This window comes from Melanotaenia boesemani, chromosome 15 (assembly GCF_017639745.1).
Source record: "Melanotaenia boesemani isolate fMelBoe1 chromosome 15, fMelBoe1.pri, whole genome shotgun sequence".
Taxonomy (NCBI): domain Eukaryota; kingdom Metazoa; phylum Chordata; class Actinopteri; order Atheriniformes; family Melanotaeniidae; genus Melanotaenia; species Melanotaenia boesemani.
The window spans coordinates 8,850,120-8,873,558 of NC_055696.1; the positions used below are offsets into that span (position 1 = coordinate 8,850,120).

A 23,439-nucleotide genomic window follows, 5' to 3' on the forward strand; every position below is an offset into this window, starting at 1 on the left:
AGGCAAATATAAGGTTTCTCGTAAAAATGCTGAACACAAAAGGGTTTTCAAAACACAATTGAAATTTCAAGCAAAAATATCAGTGTCAGTGATACTTGCCCTGGATTTACTTGGTATTGGACTGATAGTAAAATTTGCAGTATTGCACAGCCCTACCTTTGAGGGCTTCATAAATCACGTGACCACGTGTCGCCGAGTTCAAGGAGTGTCGTAACTCTCTTAAATGGCACAGGCACTAGATAAAGAGTGCCGACTTATATATAGATAGTTTATTTAAGTTCCTGAACATCACATGTAAAAAACAATTTGATTAGGAAGGCTAAAGTAAAACAAGTGAAACTGGGTGAAAGAAAGAAAGAAAGAAAGAAAGAAAGAATGGATTAGCTGGTGTAAAAAAAAAACAAAACAAAAAAAAAAAAAAACCAGAACTAGTTTATCCAAAAATCTAAATGATCTGTTTATTTCACATAGGTATGCATATAGCAACAGTAGGTACAGAGGAAAACAAAGTTAGTAATTACCATCAATAATTAAACATATTAGTTATCTAACTGTACCTATAACTAGCAATTTCCAGCACTATGGCTCATTTCTAAAGTTTGAGCTAAGTGTTGTCTTCCTGAACACAGTTCTGCTTATACACGGAAGTTGAAAAGTGGTGCTTAACCATCATACATAGCTTTTATTGTCAAGAAAATTTGTAAGATTGCATTTGCTATTTACCAAAAAACAGTTGATGCATGCGGAAAACTGTATTATGACTCACTGAGAAATGTCTACATTAAGTACTGTATAGATAATAATGTTAAATGGAATATTTCAGTTGTTGAAAAGAAATTTAAAGGAATAATATTACAAAAAAAATCTCAATATAAAAAAAAAAAAAAAATGCAGTAAATTCTAAATAGCAAAAAGACACTGTGACATGACGATTGTCCTTTATGCACACTGTCTATCCATTAAGATCCTGTTGGGGTTCAGTGTTTTGTCCCATAGAGGTGTTAATGCTGTAAAAACTGACTCGGTTCTGTGAATCTTCAAGCCTTTGTTTTTGCACACTGTGGTGCACACCGTAACCAAAATAGATGAGCAAACCTGTTTTTAAGAAAAATGAAAAATGTTATAGCGGCTGTGGTCAAGTTTAAGCAACAAGGTCATTTTCACATCTAACTATAACAAAATTTGTATTATATTGTTATTTTCTTGTCTTACCTACTGACATCCACACTGCATAACGGATCCAAGTGTCTGATCCAAGTTGAACCATAAGATAAACATTTACAAATGTGCTGAAAGCAGGGAGCAATGGCACAAAAGGAACCTGTAGAAATGAAAGAGTAGAAGCATAATGGCAAAACAAATGGGAAATTTTCTAGTGCTGATTGTGCGGATAGTACATAATAATATTCTAAGGTAGTTTCCCCTTAATAAACAAAATGAATGCTCCTAGAAATCAGCATTATTTTAGATGTGGAATACCATGAAAGCAGCTTTGGTTGTACTCTGTGGGTGTCTCCAAATGATAAGCACAGTAAGGACCAGCATCAGCACAAGCACAAAGACACAAAGTATACTCCACCAGTGAAGGGCCTGCAGGGCATCTATGGTTCCTGATATGAAGACACTAAGGATGATAGCTAAAAAGACTGGAGGGAAGTAAATATAAGCACCCATCAGTAATTAACATTGAAAATGGTCTTTACAATTATTTAAGCTTTAAAAGGATCGCTTACCTATAGAGACGGTTAAAATTGACACATTTTTTGATGTCCTTATGGTTGCTTCGGAAGGAGGACACAATACTCCACCAATTGAGAAGGGCTCTGCTTTGCTTAAACTTGAATCCTCACCAAGGTCAGCTTGATATCTATAGATATGAGTTCATATAAATACACAGTAAATGTAAACATGCATTGGACACATAATTTATTCTTTATAATAGTATAGCTGTGACTTGGAGTTAAACAGGGTCACATTTTATATATTATATCTTTTATCATTATCTTGTTCCTGGTTTACAGTCATGTATATAAATTACCAAATGTAATAGTTTTTTTTCCTAAATTGAATAAATCATGTCTCTCCAATCGTAAAAAGACAGTGTAAAAACAGCTTTTCACATCATGCAATTTACTCACATTTAGAGAATAGCTAAGAGCAAATTTTAGTTCTGTCAATTTTCTCAACTTTCAATTATCTTAAAGTTGTTCTTGGAGAGATTTTTTCATGTGGAAGCTAGTCTGAGCTTTCTAAAATGGTCCAATAGTCAATAGTTTTGTTTAAGTCATATCTTGTTTCCTGTTTTATTTATTAGGTTTATCCTCCTCTGCATTCTGTCTGGTCCACTGTTCATCCCACATGGTTTCATTTGATTTGCTTCACCTGCTCCTTGTTAACTTAGTTCTCCTCAGTGTATACACTGATTGGTTTAATTTGTTCACAGCTGGATCATCCTGGTCATTTCCCATATTTTTTGTATTCCCTCCACACACCATGACATACCTGACACTTAAATATATTCAGGATTACCATAGCTATTTCCTCACAAAATTTAAATAATAAAAATATATGTCATGAATGTATAAATTAGGGCCGAGTTTCAACACTAATTTCAATATTCAAAATGCACTTGCTGAAAACCACAAGTGTGTCTCTTTGAGGGGTTAAACTGCGGAATGGGCTGGGCAACACAGGCAATGTCTAAATATACAATTGTTTAACTCATCATATGAGAACATGGTCATCCAAAAGTTTAAAAATGTAATATTACGTGTCTACTTGCATTTCTGAAATATGATATCGTCACCTTCCTAAAATAATGGCCTAAGTAATTTTTTTACAAAAATAATTTCTTTACCTAAATCATCTTTCTGTGATGCTGGCCACCTCTGATAATGTCACCAATATCCTCAGATGAACAGTTTATAATCTCATCTATTCATCTGAGAATGTTGGTGACATTATCAGAAGTGGTCAGCATCACAAAAAGCTCATTTAGGCAAAAAAAATTAGTCATGTAACTGTTGTCACCAGAAATGGAAACACATAAAAATAATCGATCTCTGAGTTTTATGAATCAATATTGGAATAATTAAATTTGAATCAATTCAAATTGATTAATCAATTGTTTTTACTCAGGTCTTGCAAATGTTTAAATTTTGGTTGATTAATATAAAAAAAATTATTCTACTGAAGGCATCAAGGTATAAATTAATTTAAAATATACTTTTTTCAACATTTTATCTGAATCATTGCAGCTGTTTATATTACAATGATGATGAAGCAAATGCACACTTAAAAAGATTCATACCTTAATATGAGAATACAAATGGCGACCAGTGTGTAGGCAAAGAGGGTTCCAATTGACATCATGTCAACCAGCGCCTTCAGGTCAAACAATAATGCCATTACAGCTGCAAAAACATAGTTTACATCAACTTATATTGTTTTCTTTAACATGTATTTCAATAAATCACACTTAATCTACTCCATTACTGATATCAGACTGAGACAAAAGTGTGCTTTTCTTAATACTCAATCAGGATTTATTTCAGTATAGTGCATGCTAGTAGTCTCTGTTCGGGTACTAGAATAAACTTACATATTTTATACAAGCTATGAAGGAAGTAAATGGTTTGTATGATGTGTACTGGGGGCTTTTACCTGCTACAATCCCTGAGGCCAGTGTAGCTATGACAGGACTTTGTCTGTCACTCATTTTACTTAGAGGTCTAAAGAGAAGTCCATCCCTGGCCATGGCAAAGAGAACACGGGGCATCGGGAACATTGATCCCAGTAGGCTGTGGGTAAAAGCTTAAATAAATCATCAGTAGCCATTTAGTTAGTTTGTGTTTTCAACTGCAGCAATGATTTCTATAATCTTCATATTCACTGTACATGATATTGAAGGGGGGGGGGGGTTAAACTACAAATGAACCATTCAGAAAAAAATGGAAAAAAAAAAAAAAAAAGAAAATAATCAATAAATTTGATTAAAATGATTAGTGGAATCCAGCTGGGTTTCTCTGTGGAATGTGCTCCATACCTTGTTGACAGTGCGCAGAGGGATCCAACAGCCACTGCGTACTTTGCAGGTCCCCAACCAATGTAAGAGAATGCCACAGGCAGAGGACTGTGAACACTAAGCAAATAGTACGGCATCATAAGAGTCAAGGCAGCCGACACTCCAAAATAAGCCAGAAAGCAGATGAGGAGGGATGCTACTATTCCAAGTGGGATCGACTTCTGGGGGTTCTGAACTTCTTCTCCTAAAGATGAAATCATATTGCAGAGTGGATAAATAATCGTTTTGCAAATGGTTATTTATCACGCTTTGCTTTTCAAAAGGACAAAAGTCCTGAAACTATCATGCTGACCCTCAGTGTATTTTTTACCTGTTGTGGCAATGCAGTCAAATCCAACAAATGCATAAAAGCAAGTGGCTGCTCCTGCTAATGTTCCTGCGATGCCAAAAGGAAAAAATCCTCCACTGCCATATTCGCTGGTTCTATTCAAGAATGTACTGTTTCTGAAAAGTAACAAACATGTCACATGTGGTCATTCAGTCAGCATAAAAAGCGCTGCAGCAATCTGAATACAACTAGAAACAAATGAGAGTCCATACTCATATCTGTTAAGGAGAGTGTCTTCATTAGTGTACCAGTTGGAGATGTCACCCTTTATGAAGCCAGCAAGGATAACAAACAGCAACACTAAGACGTTAATGGCTGTAAAAATCTTATTTACGATTGCTGACTCTTTAACACCAAATGCAAGGATCCCTATAAAGAGGGAAAAATAGAAAATGTAAATGTGAGTATGAAAAGACAAATATAGGAAAGTATTTTTTTCTTTTTTTTCTTTTGACATGAAAACAGCTTTATATTTCTTTAAAAAATCTGATGACAAAGAGTCTGAAACTTGCCTGCCAAGACCATTATCAGGCCAGCAGCAAAGAAGTCTGGGTAGGGAGCTAATCCAGGTAAATCCATCGCAGCATGTTTTCCCAGAGAATGGGCAATGACGTTTCCAATGAGGTCATCAAAGGTCCCACTCCAAGCTCTGGCTACACTTGATGTCCCTTTGAGACAGAAAGAAAAACTACATGGACGAACTGTAAGTGGGAAAAAAAGGGGAAAACAGAGGACTAAAGAAAAATAAAAATTTTACTACATTTACATTCAATATTGTGCTTGAAATGACTTTTGAAAGTTATCCTAATCGTTTAGGATTATTCCAAAATGACACCTTATGACATCCATTACAATACAAATATTTAGTTTGTATACCAATGACATAAGAGAGCAACAGGTTCCAGCCAGTAATAAAAGCCCATATCTCCCCCACGGTCACATAGCTGTAGAGATAGGCAGAGCCTGTTTTGGGAACACGAGCTCCAAATTCAGCATAACACAGCCCTGCAAAGACGGAGGCCACAGCCGCTATCAGAAAGGCGATAATGATACTTGGTCCAGCTACAGTCCTGGCGACCTCTCCTGACAACACATATACACCAGCCCCCAGTGTACTGCCAACCCCAAGAGCCACCAGGTCAAGGGTGGTCAGGCAGCGGCGGAAGTTGGAGACTTCGCCTTCAGGCTCAAGAGGTTTCCTGCGCATCAAACTCTGCAGGAACAGCAGCACCTTTGCACCAGACATCTGTTAATCCAGAAATTTAGTGTTAATGTGAAGATTGTTAAGGAGGAAATGTCCAAAGTTGACGACAAAAATTCTTATTTTAGTCACAAAGGTAACCTACTTTTTAAATGTTTGACTGAAAAAAACAAACTTAATTTTCCATTCCCATATCAAATGCTTTTATTTAAACAATAGACACAAAATTTAAGTAAACATTTAATATCATAACTCTGTTTTAACTGTTTTTACAAATGAGGAAGCATCAGTCTGTTATCTTACTATGCAAGAAATACTGTGATTATACTGTTTGTACTGAAAATTGCAGCGTGTTTGTGGTCACATGTATAAAACAAATAAACAAGATCAAATTTCATATTGGATTCAGTTGACTACAAGCACACACACATAAATATTTTTCTAAGTGAAGACCTCCAATCAATATCTTATAATACATAAGCTCCGTTGCTTGTTTACTTCAACCCCTTTCCTCACAGTTTAATATCCAACCCTGACCCGTGTCCTAACTCTAAACCTAAGCTTACTCTAACCCCATATAAAAAATATTTTTTATTAAACTTGTAGAATAGAATTTTGGAAAACTGTCAGGCCCCTGAATATTATTGGCTCTCAGTTTTTAGACCCAGACTTCAGACACAACTTGTTATCCCATAGCCTAGTTCCTGCACACTCAAGAGCATTCATTCCTAAATATTATATAAGATTGTATGAGAACGAATGTATGATTTTTTTTTCTTAAAAGGCTAAGCTCTAATCACCCATTGTGTATGAATCAGATACTAAGTGAAGCAGATAGTGACTTTATTTTAGTACATTATAAATTTACAGTTCATGCATCTATGTCATGAGACAGATGATAGCTACTTCACTTTAAAGTTATTTAAAGAAAACTTTTTATACTATTACAACTATTATACTATTAAAATGTTTCCTAAAGCAACTAGCTATGACATAACAAGCCCATTCTATTTGTTAAATCGGTATCTTAAGGAAGTAATCCTTACCTTTCAGCTGAAAACTGCCGTATGTGTGACTGTGTTTTGATCTGTTCCAGTCCACACCACGCGTAAGGATAAATCCATTTACTGTGAAGTCTCCACAGCCCAACATTTTTTACACATTATGTTACATTTCAGACTTATGTGCTGTTTCTGAAAAAAGACAAGATCTGAATGATTTATCTGAGGGTGCCACTGGCATGGGAAGCACTGAGGTTCACTTTATAAAACTGAAAGAATTTATGAAATGTTAAATGTAGCTTTAGATGACAGAGTGGTGGTTTTTGTCTCTAATTAAGATTTTATTTTGAAATATTTCCTGGAATTGATGGTAATTTCTAACAGATAACGTGATTAAAATGAAATATTTTTACACAGACATTTTTATAAAAAAATATGGAAGGTGTATATTTAGTTATTTAAATACCAATATTTTATGTATTCTGATCTATGATATTATGAGACAGCACATGAAGTGCACATGTGACAATCATTTCATAAGTGAATACTGACTGTGATGAATTACTCTCTTACAAAATGGAAATGTGTTTTGAAATGTAACAAATTAGCAATTTATTTTCTTCTGTTTCACACTGATTTCACAGTTAAAACTCATTGGCTAAGTGTTGTAATAACAATAATACTTGAATAAACTCTTCTAAAACTTGATTAATTACCAATAAGACAATGACCTCATCCTCCACATGTGGATTAACACACCAGTGTTAATGTCAATTATGTGAGGACTGTATGAGAAGGATTTAGTATTAGTTTTCTAATATTTTCCAGATCTCCTAGTTAAAAAGTGCATCGAATTCTACATTTTGAGGAGGCCAATCTTCCTTCTAGAAGTTAATTATAACCATAAATGCTCTGAATTAATTTTAGAGCTAGCTTTTTATCCTTAACCTTTTAGAATCTTCTTAGATGCAGAACTGGGCTGGGACACGTGTAAGTCAACATATTGCAAACTGAAATGGTTTTCAGTGAAGATGTCTCCTCAGCAACAAATTGAACACTGGTTCATCAGAGCAGAAGACGTCTTCTGTTTGAAGAACACCATGGTGCAATCCAGTGCTTCTAAGCGTTCTTGGTATCACGCTGCAGCCAAATTACATGGTCAGACCTGCCTGTAAAACTCACCACTGAATGTTTAACACGTGCAAAAAGCAGGCACCCAAGGTAACAGCACTGCTTCCACATTTGTGGCCTGAGGTATATTTTTTCTTGAATACACTGGTATGGTTATGAATAAAACTTTGGTTGTGTTTGAAATGTTTTTTTTTTTTTTTTTTTCATTTTGATCAAAATCTTTCCTTTTTTTTTAAGCTCACATGGCTCAGAAAACATCTTGAAAAGCTAACAAATATTGTTTGAGTATTATAGAAATAAGCATCCACAAACAAAACCTAAGGATATTTGTAGACAACATATTTCACAGTCTTATTTTGTGTTTTAGCTGTTGCCTGTGAGAAGTTTACATCTGTAATGATGTAGACGTGCTGTAGTATAGAATTACAAATCAAAGTAACGATTCCAACTTTTCTCAACTGCTTAACATTGTGATTATTTTAGTTCAAGAGGAGTGAACAGTGAGTAGACTTTATTAGCTGAAGGAAATGGACAGTCCCTCTTTCTGTTAATGATTCATCTGCAGAGAGAGGTTCAGTAGCTGGCAGCATCGTCCTTTGAATTCACTCAGCACCCAGGATATGTTGGAAAAAGCTCTTAAAAATCAGTGAGAAGCTGCAAAGTAACTATTCCAGGTGTATTACACTCATGAGCTCAGGTGGTAAGTTTTAATCTCCTTATATTCTTAGGCTTATGTCTTGACTGTTTAATTGGAAGTTTAAAAATTAGGAAGTTACATTAAATTTGGCTACAGCTATTTTAAATTACAGTCAAATTATGACCTGTTATGATACTGATTTCACCAGAAAACGGAGAAGCCATTTTTATTACGCATCTCTGTTTTTAATCACATGTTCGATGTTTTAATTTACATACTTACACAAAGCAAGATGTGTAGAATAGTAGTTGTGGAAAATTAATTAACTTTAGACACAAGAAGATGTGTCTTTTGATACAACTGAAGGTCTTTTAGCTCTATAATGTGACAAACAATAGCTGTTAGAGGTGGTGGTTACTTCATCGTCACAGCTCTGCCCCAACATTTTTTCCAGCAGTATTAAACAGATGCAGAGGGGCTGCTGCGCCTTTTCTCCATGGTGACTTCAGCTCTGTGCCACAGTGTGAGACTTTGAGTCTGTAAGAAGGAGGGTCATTAAGTGTGACTGTGCTCTCAGCTTATGTAAATAATGCATCTATTTCTGTTCGAAGTATTTCAAGCAGCACACTGACCTTGTCAGTGAGGTGTGAAATGTTAAAATTCATGTCTTTTTAGAAACAGTACTGAACAAGTTGGGGCTCATTAAAAAATCCAGACTTAACAAAAATGCATGACTGAGCAGCTCTGCAATTGCAGGTATAGCCTTAGGTCATGTTGGCTTTTGGTGCCATTCAGAGCCCTTTTTATACGGGAAAGTGAACTTTGTAAGTTGGTTTATTGTCAGGGATTCAAATAACATTTCTCCTGTGTTGATTATTTTTTAGATAATTGTATTATTAGAATTACAGATCATTTGTCCACAAAAGAATAACATGTTTTCCTTGTGTTTTTGACAGGTTGACTTTCTTGTCAGTGCAAACATGAAAAATACAAAACACCACAACAGGCAGATTGAGGGGAGCAAGGAATATTGAAAATTTCTTCATTCTGGGTTAGTCACTGAAAACAATTCCACCCAAACAATAAAAAAAAGAAAGGAAGAAAACAAGATGAGATTGCTCCTGTACTACTTGACACTACTGGGGTCCAGTTTTGTGATTTCAACTTATGGACCCCATCAGAGAGCACAGATGACAGGTGATATTTTGCTTGGAGGTCTTTTCCCCATACACTTTGGTGTTGCATCCAAAGATCAAGACCTGGCAGCCCGGCCAGAATCTACAAAGTGTGTTAGGTAAGATTTATAAAACAAAATATCTTTAAAGATGTTGAATGCGTTGAGCTCATCTGAATCAATGCTATGTTTATTCCTACAGATTCAACTTTCGTGGTTTCCGTTGGCTCCAGGCTATGATTTTTGCAATTGATGAAATTAACAACAGCAGCACACTTCTGCCCAACATCACCCTGGGCTACAGGATATTTGACACATGCAACACTGTCTCAAAAGCCTTGGAAGCTACCCTTAGTTTTGTGGCTCAAAACAAGATTGACTCCCTGAATTTAGACGAGTTTTGTAACTGCACCGATCACATCCCATCAACCATTGCAGTTGTAGGAGCTGCTGGGTCTACAGTCTCAACAGCAGTTGCAAACCTACTGGGTCTTTTTTACATTCCTCAGGTCAGTAACTAGACATAGGCTATGTCAGTATCACATTGCATTAAATGACTCAAATTCATCCTAAAAAATGAAAATCGCACTGAATGCAGCAAATAGAATCTTTTACAGGGAGCCTAATACATAAAGTTTGATCTATAAATGAAATCTGTCCTGTTACAGATCAGCTATGCCTCTTCTAGTCGCCTCCTGAGCAACAAGAATCAATACAAGTCCTTCATGAGAACCATCCCTACAGATGAATACCAGGCCACGGCCATGGCAGACATCATTGAGTACTTTCAGTGGAACTGGGTCATTGCTGTTGCCTCAGATGATGACTACGGGCGGCCAGGAATTGAAAAGTTTGAGAAGGAGATGGAAGAGCGAGATATCTGCATTCACCTGAATGAACTTATTTCCCAGTACTTTGAGGATAATGAAATTAAATCTCTGGTTGACAGGATTGAGAACTCCACAGCTAAAGTCATTGTTGTCTTCGCCAGTGGACCAGACATTGAGCCTCTAATCAAAGAGATGGTCAGGAGAAACATCACAGACCGCACCTGGCTAGCTAGTGAAGCATGGGCAAGCTCCTCACTTATTGCTAAACCAGAATATCTAGATGTTGTGGCAGGGACTATTGGTTTTGTTTTGAAGGCAGGACATATACCTGGCTTTAGAGAGTTCTTAGAGCATGTTCACCCCAAAAAAGACAGTCACAATGAATTTGTCAGAGAGTTTTGGGAAGAAACATTCAACTGTTATCTGAAAGACAGCCCAAGACTCCAAGAAAGTGAGAATGGCAGCACTAGCGTCAGACCTTTGTGTACTGGTGATGAAGACATCACAAGTGTTGAGACTCCATACCTGGACTATACACACCTTCGTATCTCCTATAATGCTTATGTTGCTGTTTATTCAATTGCACATGCCCTGCAGGACATACTCACCTGCACACCTGGTCGTGGACTTTTTGCTAACAATTCATGTGCAGATATAAGGAAAATGGAAGCATGGCAGGTAAAATGTTCCACAAATGGTTGAAGCTATTATAAATTGTCCTTTACTGATGTGTGAATCATCTCAATTTGTTCTGTGTTGTAGGTGTTGAAGCAGCTCAGACATCTGAACTACACCAACAGTATGGGCGAAAATATACACTTTGATGAAAATGCAGACATGGCAGCAAACTACACCATTATAAATTGGCACAGGTCAAGTGAGGATGGCTCTGTGGTGTTTGAGGAGGTTGGATACTACAACATGCATGTAAAGAGAGGAGCAACACTGTTCATTGACAAAACAAAGATTCTTTGGAACGGATACAGTTCGGAGGTCAGTAAGAAAAAATAAATGTGCCATATTTGAACCACTGATTTAGTCAGAGATGATCTGGCACAAACAATTCATTTTATCTAAATTCCACGATTCAATTCTTAATTTTTTGACACCCATCATCTTTCATTTTCTTTCCTTTTCGTGCAACATTTGTGTCTGCTTTTTATTCTCTAGGTGCCATTCTCTAATTGTAGTGAGGACTGTGAACCTGGCACAAGAAAGGGAATCATCGATAGTATGCCCACATGCTGCTTTGAGTGCACCGAATGCTCAGATGGAGAATACAGTAATCATGGAGGTATGGAAATGCATCCTGTTCACAATCGATATAGTAATATTTGTTACTGTTACAGTTTTAACACAAATGATATCATTTGAGTGCATTTTCTGTGTGTTCACACAGATGCCAGTGTTTGCACCAAGTGTCCAAATAACTCCTGGTCGAATGGAAACCACACTTTCTGTTTCTTAAAGGAAATCGAGTTTCTCTCATGGACAGAGCCATTTGGAATAGCTTTGGCCATATGTGCTGTGTTGGGTGTTGTCTTAACCGCTTTTGTAATGGGAGTCTTTGTCAAATTTCGCAACACTCCAATAGTGAAGGCCACAAATCGAGAACTGTCCTATGTCCTATTGTTCTCACTTATTTGTTGCTTCGCCAGCTCTCTAATTTTTATTGGAGAACCACAGGACTGGACCTGTTGTTTACGTCAGCCTGCCTTTGGAATTAGTTTTGTTCTTTGTATCTCCTGCATCCTTGTAAAAACTAACAGAGTGCTTTTGGTGTTTGAGGCCAAGATTCCTACAAGTCTTCATCGTAAATGGTGGGGATTAAACCTGCAGTTTCTTCTGGTGTTTCTGTGCACATTTGTTCAAGTCATGATATGTGTGGTCTGGCTTTACAATGCGCCTCCTTCTAGCTACATGAATCATGACATTGATGAGATCATTTTTATCACATGCAATGAGGGGTCTGTGATGGCTCTTGGGTTTCTCATTGGGTATACATGCCTCTTGGCAGCTATATGTTTCTTCTTTGCATTTAAATCACGGAAACTTCCAGAAAACTTCACAGAGGCAAAGTTCATCACTTTTAGCATGCTTATATTCTTTATTGTTTGGATCTCTTTCATCCCTGCATACTTTAGTACTTACGGCAAGTTTGTTTCAGCTGTGGAGGTCATTGCTATACTGGCATCCAGTTTTGGAATGCTGGCCTGTATTTTCTTCAACAAGGTCTACATCATCCTCTTCAAACCATCCAGGAACACCACTGAGGAAGTTCGATGCAGCACTGCAGCCCATGCTTTCAAAGTGGCAGCTAAAGCTACGCTAAAGCATAACACAACATCAAGGAAAAAGTCCAGCAGCATTGATGGATCTTCTGACTCGACTCCATCTTCTTCCATTAGCCTCAAAACCAACAGCAATGACTGTGACACATCTTCTGGCAAGAATAGGCCAAGGGTGAGCTTTGGCAGTGGAACAGTTACTCTGTCTTTGAGCTTTGAGGAGTCCAGAAGTAGTACTCTGATGTAATGCAGAAGCTATCAGTACGTTAACCTTCAACTTCATTATTTCCAGGTAATTAATTTATTGTGTCTATACTGTGTGCATGCAATAGATGAGTAGACTCCACTTCCTGTAGAAGCTCAGAGTGCCACAAATGTGTTTTAGTCTATTGAGAGAGCAGCATCAGTGGCAGTGATGCCAGCAGGAATACAATCTAATTCACAAAGCCAAACCAGTTAATGGCTGGAAAAACTGCTTTTGCAGTTTGAGTCACTGCATTAAGTGATCTAAATGACATTAATGTCACTGTCTCAATGACACAAAATGAAATTTTGTTTTCAAGTTGCTCTTTTTGTTGTTCACTTTTTCTTTATATTTTGACAAGAAAAGGGCACACTCCTGGCAGAAAATCTGTAGGTCCAGCAATTATATTGTACATGAATTCTGTTACTTTTATTAATTTCACAAGTCTCCTTCACATTAAGTCTGCAAATAGGTTACTAGTTAAATATTTTGTACAATTAAAAACATCACATCAGATCATTAGGATTGCTGGTCTTTATTGGATTAAAGTAATTTCACTAATTAGGACAAATACTGACCAATGGCAACACCAATCGGACTTTTATTTCTTCTTTAAAAAAATGTATGTTTTTAAGAGACAGCTGGAATAGTGAGGAAAATTAGATTACATATGTTTAAAAATCACAAAGCAAAATTGTGGGTCTTAAAAACTTAAAATTACTGAAGCATTTTCATAATGTATAAATACCAACCAACAGTCCACTAAAGAAAAACAGAATACTTTGGAAACCATTGAATACCCTGATAAAGGCCTCAAACCATTTCAGTGCTGATCTTTCGAAGAATATTTTCTGCCTGAAGCTTGCTTATCACAAGTCTATGGCAAATGCAAACATTGCAGGCTGGGCTAACATGTTAACGCCATTCTTGCAGTAGGTCTATACTACACAGTCATGTCTTTCCATTATATAGGGGGCATAGAGAGGAAGGAGGGGCAGCTATCTGATTGTAAACTGTGAAAACTGTAACTATTTCCTGAGTTGAGAAGAAAAGTTGTGGCTCAGATGACAGAGTGGGCAAGACACTACGTCCCCTACTGTAGGCCAGCACAGGGGTGTTCATAAATAAGTGTTTTAGGTTTTTAATGGCTTACTTGTGCTTATTGGTCTGCCTGCGTGGGTGGTAGTGACTCATTAGCTGATAATTGTCAACATCAAGGTCCAGTGCTCCATGTCTTAGAGCACTGGACCCATATCTGCTACTGACACTTGTCTCTTTCTTCGCCTTACAGCCACAATACTGTTTGATTTGGTCTCCTTTACATCATAAATCATTTACACACACAAATCCTCACTATCATGCACATCCTAAGCTACTCACTCACTGATATTCCATATTGCCATTTATTTACTCTTAATCACGATTTTAATGTGTTGCAATTTATTTAATAAAATGTTTTAATTGGCTACTGGAACTGGTGTATCTTCACTTTTGTCATTTCCTTACGGGCTATGCTGTGACAACCCTGACACAATGTACAAGCAAAGGATGAGCAGGCTCTACTCTGGCCATTATGTTGTGTCTGGCATCCACTGTTGTGGTCTGCTTGGGGAGCAGCACTAAAAACGGAGATCATCACTACTGATAAACTCAAGGCCAGAACTAACCCTGGTCAGACTCTGGAGACATTTGAGTCTGTTAGCATGAGATAAGTGAACACAGTGCTGTCTGTCATGGACAAGATTTCACATTTTTTTCAATAAATAAATTATGTAATTTAAATGGTTTAAAGGAAAAGGAAGTCATTAATCTAATCAAACATATACCTGGGATAGCTTGGACATTAATCCAATGATGGATCTGCAATCCATTTTTGCAGATCAATTTGACAAGCAAAAGAAAATATATAAGATAAAGTTATATTAATCACATTATCTGAGTATATGTGAGACTTGTGTGGGACATTTGAGGGGTTCAAGACCTCTCACACTGCTAAACAATAGAGCAATATACTCATATATCCAAAGTCATAGCTGAACTGAAGCAGGCAGCGAAGCAGCTGGGCAGAGGAGCTTCCTGAGTATGAGGCCGCTTTTAACCCCAGAGGCAAAAAAATATGGCCCAGCAGAGAAATCTGCATGTTGTCTAGGTCTGATCCCCAGCTTGAGATGAGGAAGAAGAAAAAAAAAAAAAAAAATCAGGAAGCATTGTGTACTGGGAACATCTGGCACAGTTCTTGTCCTTGTTAGAAACTGAAAAAGAAGAGGATTGCTTCAATAAAGTCCTGCAGTTACAATAAAGCACTGAAATAAATGTATATGTCAATTTTACATTAACAATGTGCACCTTAAAAAAACACCCCTAAAAATAATAGGTAATAATTAGGTAAAAAGACTATTAAATAAAAACAAGCAACCATAATCAGCCCACAGCACATTATTTTATAATCTATCTATCTATCTATCTATCTATCTATCTATCTATCTATCTATCTATCTATCTATCTATCTATCTATCTATCTATCTATCTATCTATCTATCTATCTATCTATCTATCTATATATATATGTATAAATCAAACTGCTTGACAAAACCGCTTGACAAGAAAGCTTGTTAATCTGCGCTTCTGGTCTTTTTAAACAATAGTATCCTTTTTTATTTTTTTTTAAAACATCATCTTTATTGTGACAGTACTTCCAGCGGAAGTACGTCGATTGATGCTAACTTAACGCAGTGTTGTTCGATGCCGATGACAGACCTTAGTGTTGAATAATGGTAAGAGTCGTCATCTTAAACCTATAACATTGCCTCTGTTTCAGCAGACGTGCTGCGTTTCGGTTTTTTAATCAGGTCAAACTGTGTCTGGCTTGCTTGTGTGTTGCTATTATTATGGTAAAATCTACTTTTTTAGCACTTGGCAGTGGTCTAACGTCCGCATTCGTCAGCTAGCTAGCAGGTGAGTTGGTACATCTGAGCACAGCTACAGACAGTAAACGGGACAATGTCAACATATGTATTCATAAAACACTATCAGTAATTAAGAGGCCACCTTGTAAATATTGTGTTTGTGTTAAGTCTTTACTTTGGTAACGGTAGATGCAATAACCATGCTAATCTAGCCGTCGTTAGCTTGTGTCCAGTAAATATACAGAAAATATACCAAAGCAGAAAAAAAAATGTTATGGTTAGATACACACAGAATATAAATTTTATTCTTTAAAACGTTTTCTTATTATCACCCACATTTAAGACTGAACACGAATGACTAACCTTCTTTAAAAATTTGATGTAAAGAGTTGAAATTATTACTCAGTTTATAAATAAATTTAACTGGATCCAACTTGGAACAGTGTCTGCCCATAGGTGGGTGTGAGTTTTGTCTTAGGATGATTGTCATCAGCAAAATATAAAAAAACAAAAATAATTTTGTAAAAGCAATTAAATTTGGTGAGAAGTTGCCTAATGCCTTTATTAAAATTATTCTACGTTTGTAATGGGGCAAGAGTTAGCATTAAATTCAGCCAGTCGAGTTCTGCCATAATATACAGTACCACTCAGGATGCTGGTTCATTTTCATGTCAAAAGATTTTTTTTTTTTTTTACTGGTATAGATCTTTTTACATTAGAAGATGTGTTGCTTCATGTGATGCAAATGTGCATTGTCTTGATAGTAACCATTTTTTTTTTTTGTTTGTTTGCTTTTTGTTTCTCAGCTCTTTCAGCAGTTGTCTGAGAGTTTTTGGCTTCATCTCCCGAGAATGGGTTTATACTATACAAGAATGGATTTTCACCTTTAAGCACATCATACTTCATCATGATCATATGATTTATTGTACTGTTTAACAGCTGTTTAACCAACATGGGATGACTTGTCTTTGATTCTCTGGATGTCAGTAATTTTTTTTCCCTGAAATCTTCTGCACAGAGGCAATATTTTTTAACTATACATGACATTATCTATAATCTATCTACATTCGTTAAGTCAGATAACCATGGGCATCTGTTCGACAGTCAGCAAAGTGTTGCGAAGAGGCAAATATTTTTTACTGCTCTTCGTCTCGCTGTCAGTGCTGGTATGGATAGCAACCTTTTCTGGGGACACTGTGAAATCAATTGTGGTTTCCTCTGCCACAACACAAACTCTTGTCAGAGAAGGTGATCTGAGGAATGAACTGAATTTTGTGACGGCAGCACCTGATGATTTAAATGCCCCAGCACAAAAAGAGGAATGTCCACAGCAGTCTCCATTGCTACGTAAGTATACAGTGAATATAGTCAGAGAAAATAAAATGTTGGTGCTCATCTGTATCTGTGTTGCCTGTTTGTTAAATAAGAATTTCTTCTTATACCAATTTTATGATTCTTTCAAAGAAACTTGTCTTAAAATTAGGTAAATACAAAAATATATTCAGGTATGTGTTGACAAAATGCCAAAGAGGAAAGACACCAGCAGTGATATTAAAAGTAACTGCTGCTGCCCATCAATCTGGGAAGGGTTATAAGAGTATGATAAGTTTTACTTAAACTTTTTAAAGTTTTTACTGAGCATCAGCGTATGTGCAGTAGTTGAATTGCATTAATATTAAACACAGATTTCTGGTTAAATTTGTAAACTTTTGTTTCCACAGAGGGAGAAGTGAAACTATCCTTTGAGTCTTCTCTGAAACTGAGGGATGTTGAGAGTGACAACAAAGTTGTGATTAAAGGAGAGTATGAGCCCTCAGACTGTGCAGCACAGCAAAGCGTAGCGATCCTCATCCCACATCGCAACCGGGAGAGGCATCTCCTATACCTCCTGCATCACCTTCACCCATTTCTACAGAGGCAGCAACTACACTACGCCATTTATGTCATACAGCAGGTATCTGGATTAAATAAATAACAAAGCAACATTTTTACATTAGGTTAAATTATGCTGAAGGCTCATGCTTGTAAAACTGGCAGGTTACAATAGCATTATCCATCTATCATCAGCAGCTGTAGTTGAAAACAGCTAAGTAAAGAAAATAAATGGATTAGAGATGGCTGCAGAAAGGGGGAAAAAAACACACTTGACAGCTTTTTTGTTTGCATGGGCAAGCACACCCAGGATTAAGTAGGCTGTTCATGAATTGTGCACTTCAGTATTTCCAGGATTTTGAATCCTGGTTGTGTCAGAGTGTCAATCTAAAAATAAGATTCAGAGATCTCTGCGTTGGGTGTTTAGTTCTGACATGATTTGCATGCAGGCAACTGTATACAAAACTCATAAGGTAGTTTAAACCAGATAAGATGAGTTCAGTTTTTTTACTATATATTTCCACAAAAGATCTCCCTGTGGTTCATTTAGCCAGATTGCCATCCTTCCACACATAATACATAGACTTAAAATAGAAAACAAATCATGGTGCTTGCTGACATTTCTTTTGGAGACCTAGAAACAAATTAGGCAAATAATTTTGTATGTCAAAAGCAAATAATCTGAAAGCAAGTATAGTTCCTAAGACTCAAAGAGGAAACAATTATTTTCTGTTACCACAGGGAAAACTTCACAATATGTAAAAATGTTCATGAATAGCGTACTTGTGTATTAAACAAATGCCTAAAAAAGAAAAGAGATAGGCAAATAAACATTATATAATGTTTGAATAATTACATGTAGTGTGACTGCATTTTACACAAGCATGTAGAGTTACATATTTTTTTAAATTAATTTAAAAAATGTGGATCTATTTTAAGTTTATTTCTTTGTTTTAGTTCTTGTGTTGCCATCTAAACGTCCATACATGTGAATATTTTTTTTCTTGAATTTACCAGGATATGCTAAAGCTACTAAAAAGTAATTTCAAGTAGTTGGCAAGTAAAATAATCCATGAATTGTCCAAAATACAAAAAAAATTTTGTTTTAAACTAAAACGTTTAAACTGTCTTTTTCTGCATAGCGACATAATGTCTGACACAGAAATCGGCAAGCCTTTAGTCTTAGAAGCATATTGTAACTTGTGTGTTTTCTTTTTCTTTTTTTTTAAGGCTGGTGATGTAACTTTTAACCGAGCCAAGTTACTAAATGTTGGGTATTTGGAGGCACTAAAGGATTATAACTGGGAGTGCTTCATCTTCCATGACGTGGACCTGGTTCCTGAAAATGACCACAATTTATATTTCTGTGACAAGCAGCCCAAGCACTTGGTAGTTGGCCGAAATGCTACAGGATACAAGTAAGTAGATGAGTAAGAGTAAAAGCCTCAGAAGTCACTTGTTGCTTTATTCTACCCTTGTAAATAAATGCTGCTATAGTAACCGATGCGCTCCTCCTAATGTCTGAAGCATTTTTATGTGAACAGATGCATTTTTTTTTCAAATTACCCTCCACTTTCTTAACAGGCTGCGTTACAAAGGCTACTTTGGTGGAGTGACTGCCATGACCAAAGAGCAGTTTTTGAAAGTGAATGGATTTTCCAACCATTACTGGGGTTGGGGTGGGGAAGATGATGACCTTCGCATCAGGTGAAAAGCAGAGTTGTTAATCTCACATACTATTACGTTTGAAGCTAATGTGATGCTTGTATTTACTTGTTTGCCGTAACGTGTGTCATGCAGGGTTGAGCTGCAGAAAATGGAGATTGTGCGACCGCCTGCCGATGTAGCCCGCTACACCATGGTGTTTCACAAACGCGATACTGGCAATCAGATAAACAAAGACAGGTCAGTCAATGTAGAGATGAAGCTAATTTGTTAAAGAAATATTCTACTATTTTTTAAGGTGGGACCTATTACACCACTGTTTGAACTAAAGTTGATGTATTTGCTGCAGCGTTTGAGATTAACTGCATAATGGCAACCATAAAATGGAAACTATATTCCTTTGGGGAAGTTGTCCACCTCAGTGGAAAAGTGTTTGTTTTTGCTACGGACAGGCTCAGATTATTATGCAAGCTAAGGTAAACATGGAAAATGGGCAAGGCCGTTTTGCTAACTGCATTAGATTAAATGGGGCCAACATACTGGCTAACCAAATAGGTTGTGTGGTTTGAGCTAAACAGAATACGAGGCATTAAAGGAGGCAGAGGAAGAAAGACAACAGGATGTCCGGAAATGCAGTGTACCGCATGAAGCTGCTGGTTACTGCAGCTATAACCATTCTGTCAACTGAGGAACAATATGAAAGCTGCAAGAAAGGGGACTGGTTGATTGGAAGGGCTCCATGTTTCTATGGATAGTTTAAAAAACAAATACTGCTAATAAAAAATTAAATTACTGCTAATAAATTTGCAGCTTTGATGAACATTGCCATCTTGAAGAAGGACGAGTGGCCGAGCTCGGCTCATTCACTAAGCAAACCTCATTGTGCAACTCGTCATCTTATCCTTCTAATTGGATATCTTGTAGATGAACCACTTTTCTTGGTGATTAAATTCTTCCTGCAGGGATCCTGGATTTACTGGCAGGCTACAGATTCCTTTAACATTTAGTGTAAGCCTGTACTAACAGCACAAACAAGCGCTTTCACTTTACAACAGTGAAGTCCTCCAAAGCTGAATCACAGTTGCTGCTTGTTGCGTTCTCACTCCGCACTGGACTGATTTCAGCTTGGAAGGTGAACAATGGAAAATTTGGGAACCATAGAAAGATAGAGAAAAGGTTTGGTTCATCATATCAGAGATTACTTTAAATATATGTCATGGTTTGTATTTAATTTCTTCTGTGTATGTTCTCTTCTTTCCCAGAATGAGGCTGTTGGGACGAACAGCACAAATGTGGAAAAAGGATGGACTCAGCAGCTGCTCGTATAGGCTTTTGTTAGTTGAGAGGTTGCCTCTCTATGTGAATGTTACTGTGGACATTGGTAAACCAGTGAGTTGAAATCTTAAATGAAAACCCTTATGTGACCAAATAAATAATATAGTTATATTTTTATTAAGTCAAGGCCACTGAGTGCAGAAAAGACATGTTAAGAAAAAAAATCTGCATTGTTTTTCTATTAAAATTAAATTTAGCTGGTAAGTATGTTTGAAGTTGAGCAAATACACATTTGCGTGTCTTGGCTGCTTTTATTTTCAGTCTGTGGGAAAAAGTTTGTTTTGTTAGACTGTGATTAATTGAAATCTTCCTCACAGCTATATTTATTACCGCTGTGAGAACGTGACTATTAACGTAGTTTAGTATTTTTAGTAGTGCATTCTCTCTTATGTATTTGTATTTTTCCATCATTTGCCTTATATTTGGCCTAAATAAGTCCAGTTACCCAGATTTGTATGAACATCTGTTAATGTCTAAAAATCAAATAGAAGTGATTGAAATGAAGTAACTTTCTATACATAATGATCAGTGTTGTGTCTGTGTGACAGCAGGTGAAACTTGTGTGCTGAAAAATGACAAAACCCTGCCACTGGACACATCAGTACTAATACCAGGCGGGGTGATTTAATAATCCTTCATGTAATTTTTTTAAAGCAGATTTTAGCTTGTTGCAGAGGAGTTAAAAGCCCTGTTTCTATGGTAACAATGCAAGAGGGAGGGACAGTGAGATAGAGAGAGGAAGAGGATCTGAGGGAACGAGATGGGATAGTAGTGTGGACCAGAGAGGACAGGTACTGATGGCCTTAAAAGTAAAAAAAAAAAAAAAAAAAATTAAAGAAAAAAGGGGGGTTTGAAAAGGACTTGGGAGTTTATGGGGAGCCAATGAAGCTGTTGTAGGACAGGTTCATGTGGTAAGAGGATGGGGTTTTAGTGATTATGCTGGCAGCAGAAATCTGGAGTAGTTGAAGTTTATGAAGTGACTTTTGAGGTAGTCTGAAAAGAAGGGAATTACAGAAGTCGAGGCAGGAGGTAACCAGGACGTGATAATGTCCGAAGGTTAAGATGTGGTGGCAGTGTACACATCTGCTACAGATTATCGTACACACCATTTTAGTATTTCTGTCAAAGATATGCAGTGCCTTTCTTTACTGAGCTTGAGAAGTTTAACCATCTTTAGATCTTAATTTCCAGAAAAAGAGTTTTGTGAGCCAAAATTGTTTATGGGGAATGCTTTTCTTTTGCTTAACTATTATATGTGAGGAAATGTGGGTTTGGGAAAATCTATATACTTTATTTCTGCATGCTGTTCAGAAATGCTTTCAATACACATATCAAACTGGTTAAGATGTTTATTTTTAGGTACTATAGCTGTTACTATGTTTTAAATATATTTGTTAACGTTACTAACTGACCTGACTAAAATAGTTAGTTTACTTTTCACTCCATGTTTGTTTGTTTTATTGAACTAGTGTTCGAGAATAGCAACAGGCAACTCCAATCAACTGACTTGTGTGTGTGAGACAGAAGTGTTACAGCTGTTGAGATAAACTACTTTGTAAATCTGTAATTGCTGATTATAAGGTGTTGGAGCCCTGAGTGTTTATCACATGGCTGCATGTCTGCTCCAGAATGAATGTTTTTCTTTTTTTTTTCTTTTCTTTTATTACTAAAAGAAAATTGTTAAAATTCCTGTCTATAGGATTTAGGGGGATCTATTACACTATGACACCAGTCAAAGGTTTTTCTCTATTTTATATGATTATGTGGAATTGGTGATATTTGGATTAAGATAATCAGATTGAATCTACATACTACCCAGACCACCATGTTGGTCTGTTTTTTTACAGATAAATGAAACACCTGTTTTAAAGGTGGTCTTTCATGTTTTAACTAACATACAGTTTTCTTCTATGTGTGAAAAGAGAGACTGAAGGATCCGCAGCTAGTTCAAACTTAAGCTTCACGTATGTAACTAAATCGTACACTGATAATGACTTTATGCATTTTCTTTCTAATGGGATTATTTTCTTAAGGATCCATGTAATAAATACTATGATTTCTTATTGACTGTCTTGTATCTGGTGTTTTTGGGTTGGGTATATCTTTTCTAATCTCAGTTTTGATTTCAAATTTTAAGATCTAATGTGTTCAATTGACAATGATTGACAAATAAAAGGAAATGTTCTACATTTACTTGTCAATTCCTGTGATTAATATTTGTTACCCATAAAAATCTGTACGTTATCCAGGCTTGGAGACACATTGGTGGAACTTATTGGTGTGATGATTGTATATTTTTAAAGATATTTTCTGGCTCTTGAAGCTTGTAACTTTCTCATGGGCATAATTTGGGCTAACATTTGGTCTGCCTTTCAAAACACATTCTCAGTGTGCTAGTGGATAAATTCAGAGGTAAGTTTCATTCAGTAATATTTCTGTATGATGGTAGCAAATTGTGTAATTGGGGTGCAGTCCCATCAGCAGGTTGTAGGGTAAAAAGCTGACCAGTAGGTGGCAGTGACAGCTCAACTTGGAAAAATATCTTCAATCTTCAATAGGTTCAAGTTTGCTTCTACTTATCAAGCAATTTGCACAGTAGTTTTAATAAATCATGATGATGGCATTTTAAAGTTAGTTTTCCAATGATGTTGCATCCATCGGAGGTATGAAGAAGAACCAAGCTGATTTTTAATGACTGAAGAAAATTAGCTAGAATCTGATCTGAAGTGACGAAACGACAAC

The 23,439-nt window shown here is 36.5% G+C and overlaps 3 protein-coding genes across 9 annotated transcripts; 2 read left to right on the forward strand and 1 right to left on the reverse strand.

Annotated features, from left to right (window-relative positions):
* Nucleotides 1–952: 952 nt before the first annotated feature.
* On the reverse strand, nucleotides 953–5,658 carry zgc:175280 (cationic amino acid transporter 2 family protein). Its single transcript, XM_042008795.1, has 11 exons — nucleotides 5,289–5,658; nucleotides 4,925–5,080; nucleotides 4,629–4,781; nucleotides 4,395–4,553; nucleotides 4,046–4,268; nucleotides 3,664–3,800; nucleotides 3,302–3,413; nucleotides 1,734–1,867; nucleotides 1,480–1,646; nucleotides 1,213–1,321; nucleotides 953–1,095 (listed from the first exon to the last, which is right to left on the reverse strand). The coding sequence occupies exons 1-11, from the start codon at nucleotides 5,656–5,658 to the stop codon at nucleotides 953–955; spliced, it is 1,863 nt and encodes a 620-aa protein (XP_041864729.1).
* Nucleotides 5,659–9,491: 3,833 nt separating this feature from the next.
* casr (calcium-sensing receptor) lies at nucleotides 9,492–12,921 on the forward strand. Its single transcript, XM_042008865.1, has 6 exons — nucleotides 9,492–9,676; nucleotides 9,759–10,065; nucleotides 10,225–11,064; nucleotides 11,149–11,379; nucleotides 11,557–11,680; nucleotides 11,786–12,921. Exons 1-6 carry the CDS (start codon nucleotides 9,492–9,494, stop codon nucleotides 12,919–12,921), a joined length of 2,823 nt encoding a protein of 940 aa, XP_041864799.1.
* A 2,715-nt stretch (nucleotides 12,922–15,636) lies between these two features.
* b4galt4 (UDP-Gal:betaGlcNAc beta 1,4- galactosyltransferase, polypeptide 4) lies at nucleotides 15,637–22,760 on the forward strand. 7 transcript variants are annotated; one of them, XM_042008695.1, is made up of 7 exons: nucleotides 15,637–15,693; nucleotides 16,632–17,172; nucleotides 17,547–17,779; nucleotides 18,928–19,115; nucleotides 19,282–19,404; nucleotides 19,498–19,602; nucleotides 20,625–22,760. In XM_042008695.1, exons 2-7 carry the CDS (start codon nucleotides 16,866–16,868, stop codon nucleotides 20,758–20,760), a joined length of 1,092 nt encoding a protein of 363 aa, XP_041864629.1. In that variant the 5' UTR covers nucleotides 15,637–15,693; nucleotides 16,632–16,865; the 3' UTR covers nucleotides 20,761–22,760. The 7 variants fall into 7 exon arrangements, with proteins under 7 accessions (XP_041864629.1, XP_041864630.1, XP_041864627.1 ...); XM_042008696.1 differs by having other exon boundaries at nucleotides 15,645–15,693; nucleotides 16,641–17,172; XM_042008693.1 differs by having other exon boundaries at nucleotides 15,647–15,874.
* Nucleotides 22,761–23,439: the final 679 nt, after the last annotated feature.